Here is an 8,653-nt window from a genome sequence, read left to right as displayed (position 1 = left end):
AGTTCGCTAACAATTGTAATTTTTTAGGGCTTATTTTCAGAATGTGAAAGATATAATGAGAATAGTATAAATATATGCTACCTGAATTTTTCCCCACATGCCTTTTTCAATTTATTTTAAATAGATATAAATGTTTTCATTTGCAAATATTGCCGGTGTTTGGCCAGACAAGGACTTAAACTACTAACTTTCACTTCTCCGGTTAAGTGTCCAGTTATAGCATGAGTGGTCGAGTTTAGCAGATAACCTCATCTAACCAGTAATTTCTTTCATTGAGGCAACAGTCCCAACATGAAGCACGTTAGAATGTCCTAGAGAACTAAAAATACACCGTCTCTGGGCTTGAGCCACAGAGACTCTGGTTTGATAGACTTTACTCGCGTGTTTATTTGTCATAAACATCAGCCAGGGTTGAGAACCACTGTGTCCAAAGGAGAACGGGGGAGGGGAGCTGGGGTGGGACTGCGAGTGGGCGAGAGGGGGCGGGAGTGAGCGCCAGGCCTTTCCCTCGCCTCCCTGTGTAAGCCAGGCAACCCCAGAGAAGAGGAAAAGGAGGCTCCCTCGTAGATCCCGAATTGAGAAAATAAAGCAGCTTTTCTCTCTTTGTCATTGCAGACATGGAAGGACTTTAATGAAACTCACAGGACTCAACAAAAGATGCTCTAATGGATGACAGTGAACCGCCTGCAGGTAAACTTCAGATAGAACCACAAGATGGGCGTCATCCTGGTGGCGGTGTGGAAAGTGTAGGGTCCCGCTTGCCTTCTGCATCGGACGAAAATGAAAATCGACTTGACGGGTGTGGGCATGACCGCCTGACCAGCAGTGACGGTGCCATGGGCAACCCTGCAGCGTCCGAGCAGGACAGTCTCAACAACAATGCAGGCTGCACACCCAGCTGTGAGGCGGCTGCCAGTGAGACCTCAGAAAACACGGCTTGTGAAGGCCCCAAGGATGGACAGGACTTCTCGGGAAAGGACGAAAACATACCTGGAAAGAGAAGCCCAAGAACCAAGACAGGCACGGCCAGGAAGATCCCACCAGGTATTGTTTTTAATCACTGCATGTGCCATTCCTTGAAAACACATCTTGTTCCCGCCCACACTGTATCGGCCCTGCATCTCGCTCGTCTTCTCTCAGTATTGTCCGGAGCTAGTTCTACAGGCGCACAAGCAGATCCAGCTGCGTGGTATGCGGGCGTGTGCCGTGTCTCCGCAGCGTCCCACAGTGTGGGTGTACCATCCTTTATCTAACCATTTCTGTATGGCTACCCCCAGTAAGTTCTGTAATAAATGTGCTGAAATTGACATTCTTTATACATGTTTTCACACTAGATACTTTAAATACAGGGTATCCCCAAAAACTGTATACACACTTTGAATAATTATTAATCCCAATGGGTTAAATCTGAAAAGCAAGAAACATCAATTGATCTAAAAATATTAAAGTGTGTATACATCTGGGGGTGGGGAGAGAGATGCCCTGAATATATAGAGTCCTCTTCCTTTATAAATTAGACCCTTTTCTGCCAAAATTAGCCTCAAAAATTTTCTTCTGTCATCACCGTGGCTTTGATCTCTAACCTGTGAGTTTATGTGCTTGTAGAGTCTTACTCTCTATAAAGTCTTTCCAACTCACTCAGTGGGTGAATATATACAATGTTGAATAAGACATCAAGCTTTAATGATCTATAGTCACTGTGGTTACAAAGTAATTCAGAGCATAACTTATTGGGCATGTGGTTTGGTGATTAAAATTTGGAAGGAGGGACTATTTTGCCTGGATGACAGGGCAGCCCTGGGAAAAGACAGCCTCTGGCTATTTTGTATCAGAAGCAGGATGGGGGGCGGGGGTGAGGAGGCAGGGGGAGGGTTCTGGGGCATCCCCCACTGGGACTCCTTGGTCAGCGCCACTCCCAGGCCAGCCGCCTGCACCCGGCTCTGCACGGTGTGCACTGCCTCCTCTCACTGGCTGCTTTCTTCTGCGTCTGTGGCTGATTTGCCATAGTCTGTTTTTTATTGTTTTTTTGGTTGTTTGTTTTTAATATATTTTATTGATTTTTTTTATAGAGAGGAAAGGAGAGGGATAGAGAGTTAGAAATATCGATGAGAGAAAGATCGATCAGCTGCCTCCTGCACATCCCCTACTAGGGATGTGTCCACAACCAAGGTACATGCCCTTGACCGGAATCAAACCTGGGACCCTTCAGTCCGCAGGCTCTATCCACTGAGCCAAACCAGTTAGGGCCAGTATTTTTTAATTTGGAGTAAAAAATGAAATTTTCCATTTTCTACAAATCAATCCTTATTTATTCTATAAGGTAACTTGATAACTTTTTAATGCAGCTCATAATTTGACTTTCCAGTTAATTGATCCCTTTGTCTTTGCTTTTCCTTAGTAGTCTTAAGCAAATTAAAATAAATTTGATAAGCAAAATGAAAGCATTTTCTTACAAGACCTACATTAGCTATGATATATACAGTACTATTTATATAAATTGATTTATTCTTTATAATTCAAGGGAAGCTTGACTGTGCCTCTCTAATCCAATCTTGTGATATTTTTAAGAACTGAGATCTAGTTGCATATGTATCAGGGTCAGTCATAGCTTCACGATTAAGACTCCTTTTACGGTATTCCTCCCTTCCATGGCCTTATCCCAGTTTTCCTAGGTGGGATTGTATAATTTAAAGTTGCTTAGTACTTACTACCAGTGAGAAGATATGTGTAGAATTACTACCCCCTAATGCACTTGAAATAATATGTCTATAAAACCTGGGAATAGTCTTTATAAAGATTATTTTAAGCTTATTTTTTTGCATCTAATATAAAATGAGTATAAGAGTGTAAGAAGGCAAATTAAGAGTTGTAAAACCTAAGTTGAATCTTACTTCTGGTTCTAGGTCACTTGGTGAGACCTATTTGCTCTGCACTTCACTTTTCTCCTTTGTATAATGATGATGTTCATATATGTGTATCTACAAAATGCCTTGTAGAGCAGTGAGTAGGTTTCTGAATAGAAATGGTATGTCTACACTCGGTTAAGTTTGGTGATTTTACCTCTGGTTTATCTGTAGTTTTTACATGTAAAGGGTACATTTTCATTTGTACTTTAGGTTTTCTTAAAGGAAGGTAAGTCTAGGTAGGCAAAAGAATTTTAAACTGAATGAAAGGCTATTTTTAAGGGTAGAATTATCCCTTTCTGACCCGAAAGGGGCCTAAGGTGGGAAGCGTTAGGACTACCCGGGCGCTTGCCTGTTTACCCTGAGATCCCTGAGGCCCGTGCTCTCAGTCCGTGTCCAGTCACAGTCACAGTGATGGTTTCTCCCTACGACTCTCGTTAGCCTGTTCCTCCCCGTCTCCACCACACGGTCCCGGTTCCGCAGCAGCGGCTTTAGGTGGAGTCCTGCCCAGGACCCTGCGTGTGTCTCCCGCCCTGCCTCTCTGTAAGCCCCTCTGTGTGGGAACTAACACTGCAGACATTCATGCTGGGCAGGGCAGACGTGCTCTCCTCTTTACTGGGAAGTCTTAACATCCCAGACAAGTACAGTTCCAAAATTCTACAGATGAGTATTTTTCTAATAACAGAATAGTTCTAAAATGTGAAATGATATCTAAAATGTGACTTTCAATCCCAAACCAGGAATAAGCTGCTTGTCGGTAAGTGCCCTTTCAGTAGTTTTTAAGAAACATGCATTAAGGTAAACTCGCTCCTATGCTCCCTGACCTAGCTTAATTTATAGTACTTTTTCATGTACCCCAAGGCTAGTACTGTTAAAAATAAATAGAGCAATAGTATTACGATACATGATTATTTATCCATTTCCTGGAGGCAGCATTTCTATAAACCTGCTAAACCTTGAACTTGGCCTCATCCAAGTCCAGTTGTCATTATGGTGAGGGCTTATTTTTTCTTTTTTCTTTTTAAAATATATTACATTGATTTTTTTACAGAGAAGAAGGGAGAGGGATAGAGAGTTAGAAACATCGATGAGAGAGAAACATCGATCAGCTGCCTCCTGCACATCTCCTACTGGGGATGTGCCCGCAACCGAGGTACATGCCCTTGACCGGAACCAAACCCGGGACCCTTCAATCCCCAGGCCGATGCTCTATCCACTGAGCAAAACCGGCCAGGGCAGGGCTTATTTTTTCTTTAAGAGGATTTAATCCCCTTGATTAGTCAACTAAGCAGGGTTACAGGCTGCGTTACAACAAGTTTTCGCTGGCATCGTTTTAGGTAAATAATACTTTAAAAATTAATGGAAATGAGCCTATAATAACTATTTAACAGCCTTATTGAGATATACTAGTAATTCCCACCTAAATTGTACAGTACACGTCAATGATGTGTAGCTATTCAGTAGCTGTGCAGCCATTACCACAGTCAATTTTAGGACATTTTTATTGCCACACAGAAACCCCATGCCTATTAGAGTTGCTCTCCCTTTCCCCCTTAGCCGTCCCAGCTCTAGGCAACCACTCACCCACTTTCTTTCTCTATAGACTTGCCTGCTCTGGGCATTTCACATAAATGGAATCGTACAATGGATGGTCCTTTATGACTGGCTTCTTTCACTTAGCACAGTATTTTCGGATTCACCCATGTTGTAGCATGTGTCAGTACTTTGTTCCTCCCGAGGTCAAATAATATTCCATTGCATGGGTATCTCACATTTCATGTACCTGTTTGTCAGCTGCTGGGTATTCTGGCTGTTTCTACTTTTTTAAAAAAATATGTTTTTATTGATTTCAGAGAGGAAGAGAGAGATAGAAACATCAATGATGAGAGAGAATCATTGAGTGGCTGCCTCCTGCACGCCCCACACTGGGGATCTAGCCCGCCACCTGGGCATGCGCCCTGACCAGGAATCGAACTCTGACCTCCTGGTTTGTAGGTCGATGCTCAACCACTGAGTCACGCCAGCCGGGCTGTTTCTATTTTTAGCTATTATGAATAATGCTCCTGTGAACATTTGCATACAGGTTTTTGTGTGGACATATGTTTTCCTTTTGAGGGGTTTTATAAGCACAGGAGTGGAATTGCTGGATCATAAAGTAACTGTTTAACTTTTTGAGGACCTGGCAAACTATTTCCTGAAGTGGCTACACCATTTCACACGCTCACCAGCAATATATGAGGGTTATAGTTTCTCCACATTTCTCCAGGACTTGGTAATATCTGACTCTTTATTAAAGCCAGAGTTGTTTTTACTTAGAAGTAATTCACATGCCATAAATTCACTTTTTTATAAAGTAGTTTTAGTACATTCAAAGTTGTATAACCACCTAATTCTAGAACATTTTATTCCCCCCAAAAAAGAAACTCCCCTTTTTCCCCTGTCAACAACTGGGGCATAAATTTCGAATAGTTGTGAGGTACAAGTTTAGATTAAGTTTCTCATGGTCGCCATAACAACTTCAGTTATTTACTCAGCCAGTCGCCATAGTTTCTAAACATTTGACAAAACAGCTCAGCAGCTGGCAGGAAGCCAGAGGCGGCAGCAGATGCACATTGAGAAAGACCCTTCCAGAAGGACTTTGCCACCCTGCAGTGCCCAGACTTGTTCCACTGGAGGCCTTCACAGCGTGGCCGCTGGGAGGTGACAGAGAGGCCCGAGAGCTGGGAAAACAGCTCTTGAGATGGTCTGTGTCCTGCAGTCAGGCTGTGCAGTGAGGACAAAGACTTGGGTTTTGAATGTTGGCTCTGCCTGCTCCCGTGTGACCCTAGAAAAGCAGTACCTCCGTTCCCGGAGCCTCCTGCCTTGTCTGTGGCAGGGCTGATCCTACCCGTCTGGTCCTTGAAGTGAGCAATCCTGACTGTGAAGCACCTGTGGAGTTCCCAGCGTAAAGTAGGGGCTTCTAACTGGCAGCTGTCATTGTGTGTGTCACCCGGTGAGTTTTAAGTGGCATGAGTAGGAGCAGCATTCAGCAAAATCAAGACATGTGTTTAATTTGACTCTAAATCCATCTCACCTCTTTTGTCTTCATGTTTCTTCTGGGATCTTGGTAACACTCTCTTTCTAGATTCACCTGTCCCTGCCCCTCTCCCCGCTAATGTGCATTCCTAAAAACATGTTCGTGCCTTCCTCATCGTGCCTGCTGGCATGCTGACTGGCATGGATCCTCAAGGCACATTGGCACTTTACATATCTGGCTTTGACCATGGAACCTTTTATTGAAAAGAGCCTGGAGCGTATTCTAGAAGTGCTTTCTCAGAGGCACTGTGTATTTACATAATCTAAATATTGAGTATAGGGTACTCAGACTTAGTGTATCCCAACTCACTGAGCCTTTCATGTGAGAGCAGAAAATAAATAATGGTCTTTGAGTTCATGACAGTGTGGCTGGAGGCAGAGCACTTAATGACTAAGGCCGGCTTATAGATGGGTGTGCCGTGGACATTACGAAACTTAATGTTCAGCCATTAATTTATGAGGAGCCAGGGTGACAGCAGTGAGGTCACTTTCCTTAGGTCACAGGGCAGTTTGCCTGCAGCCGGCGCTCTAACCACAGACCTATGCCGCCGCCGCGCTGAAGGCTGAGGCCACCGCCTGAGGGCACAGGAGGATCCCGTGCCACACATGCCACATGGAGCAATGGTGAGTGTGCCCTGATTACGTGAGATGCCCTTTGACCCCACGTCAGGTCCCAAGGAAGTTGGCTAATTTTCAGATTTATCTCACTCATAATACTAGTTCCGGGAAAGGAGGGAATGTTTCCCTTTAACCACTCACACGCATTTAGCCAAGGGTTGCAGATATTTAAATGGTGAGCACTCCTCTAATTTCATGAGACTAAGTAGGAGCTTAGGGGTGACATGTGGGGGACAGAAGAGTAAGCCGCAGAGGAACTACATGAACCATGTATCAACATTTATTTCTGCTCCCTCCTCCAAAAGTATGGGCAAGCTGTGCATCAGCATGAGCGAGGAAGATGGATTGAGGAATTCAGGATGCCATGGCTCAAGGAATCATAACCTGAAATCACAGACAGAAAGGCATTTTGTCCTGTTTTTTATTGCAGTAAAATATGTACATAAATGTGCCAGGCTAAATATACAGTTCAGTGGTATTAATTACATGTTGTATAACCATCACCACTATCTATTTCCAGAGTTTTTATCACCCTAAACAGACTCTGTCAGCATTAAGCAATAACTCCCCATCCTTCTGCCCCTTGCACCCAGTAACCTCTGTTCTATTTTCCGTCTCTGTTTATGTGCCTGTTCTAGATACTTCATGTAGGTGGAAGCATATGAGACGTGTCTTTTGGCGAGTAGCTTTTTCACTTAGCGCAATGCCTTCAGGACCATCCATGTTGCAGCATGCATTCTGTTGTATGAACAAGCCACCTTCTGTATGTCCAGTCCTCTGTTGGTGGATATTCAGGTTGTTTCCACCTTTTGGCTGAATGTGAATAGTGCTGCTGTGAACATTGGCATATATGTATGTGTTTGACTGTGTGTATACCTAGAAATAAGCCTGTTTGGTGTATATGTAATGGAATTGCTGGGTCAAGGCAGTAGTTGAACACGGCACTGCAAGAGGAGAGGAATGGCGTTAGTGCTCACTGGGTACAGAGTTTCTGTTTGGAGTGAGAAAGAGTCTGGAAATGGATCGTGGTGAGGTCTGCACAACATGGTGAGTGTCGTTAATGTCACTGAGTTGTACACTTCAAAATGATGGAAACTGTTAAGTTTTATGTTTTGTTTTAAAAATCATCATAAAAAATTGATAAGAGTTTCAAACTCAGTGATAAGGACACAGAGAACTAAGTTGATGATAGCTTACTGAGTTTTAAAGCAAAAGCTCCTGCACATTTATTGAGCACTTTCTGTGTGCCAGCCACTGTGACACATGTTTTCTATGGGACATCATATTTAATCTTCTCCACAGCCTTATTATTTGTGGCCTTGCACTGGTGTGTGCACATTTGAAGAAGCAGTGCTTACAGAATGGCTTCGGCAGGGAAAGTCTTTCTCCAGTCAGCCTGCCCAGAGGTTCTGGCTGGGCGATTGGTGGTGCTCATGGGCTGGCTTGCTGCTAGACTCCTTAGATGGGCAAGTCTGGTGCCTGAGTCAGTAGGTGGGGAGGCTTGGTGCTTTGGGCCACGGTGGCCAGCTGGTGCCTAGGTCTACTGGGGCAGACCCAGTGCCTGATCCTACATTGGGACTTAGGTCTGTGTGAGAGAGTCCGGAGCTGGGTCCTTGATGGCCAACCAGGTTTGGGGGACATGGGGTGGGCCTGATGAATTGGTCCATGAGTGTCCGCCTGGAGCTGGAGTGAGCTTGGAGCATGGGGCCATGATCGCTGGCCTGGATGCTGTAGGGCTTGGCCTGGCCCTGAGGAAGGCCAGGAGCCAGACTCTGTCAGAGCTCTTCTGGAGGCTGGGGCCATGGGGGTCACCCTGTCTACATTTCTTAAATACTGGTATCACCATGAAGATTTTGAACGTTTGAGATGGTCAGATCTAGGAAGGACCTGAGATCTATCTAGGCAATCCCTTTATCTTAAAGATGAGGAAACTATACTATCTATATACTAATATATAAAAGTCTAAGTGTTCGTCTGACCATTCGACCAATAGCTATGACGCACACTGACCACCAGGGGGCAGACGCTCAACACAAGAGCTGCCAAGACACACATTG

The 8,653-nt window shown here is 44.4% G+C and overlaps 1 protein-coding gene across 1 annotated transcript in view; it reads left to right on the top strand.

Moving 5' to 3' along the window:
• Positions 1 to 616: 616 nt before the first annotated feature.
• CNST (consortin, connexin sorting protein) overlaps positions 617 to 8,653 on the top strand; it is a 46,293-nt gene continuing 38,256 nt past the window's right edge. The window contains exon 1 of the mRNA XM_015558959.1: positions 617 to 1,044. Within this exon, the coding sequence (XP_015414445.1) occupies positions 666 to 1,044 (379 nt within the window). The 5' untranslated portion in view covers positions 617 to 665. The remainder of the gene's footprint in view (positions 1,045 to 8,653) is intronic.

This window comes from Myotis davidii, unplaced genomic scaffold (assembly GCF_000327345.1).
Source record: "Myotis davidii unplaced genomic scaffold, ASM32734v1 scaffold333, whole genome shotgun sequence".
In the NCBI taxonomy this organism is placed as follows: domain Eukaryota; kingdom Metazoa; phylum Chordata; class Mammalia; order Chiroptera; family Vespertilionidae; genus Myotis; species Myotis davidii.
Note: the sequence above shows the minus strand (reverse complement) of the source record. Positions and strands in the feature narration are given on the sequence as shown.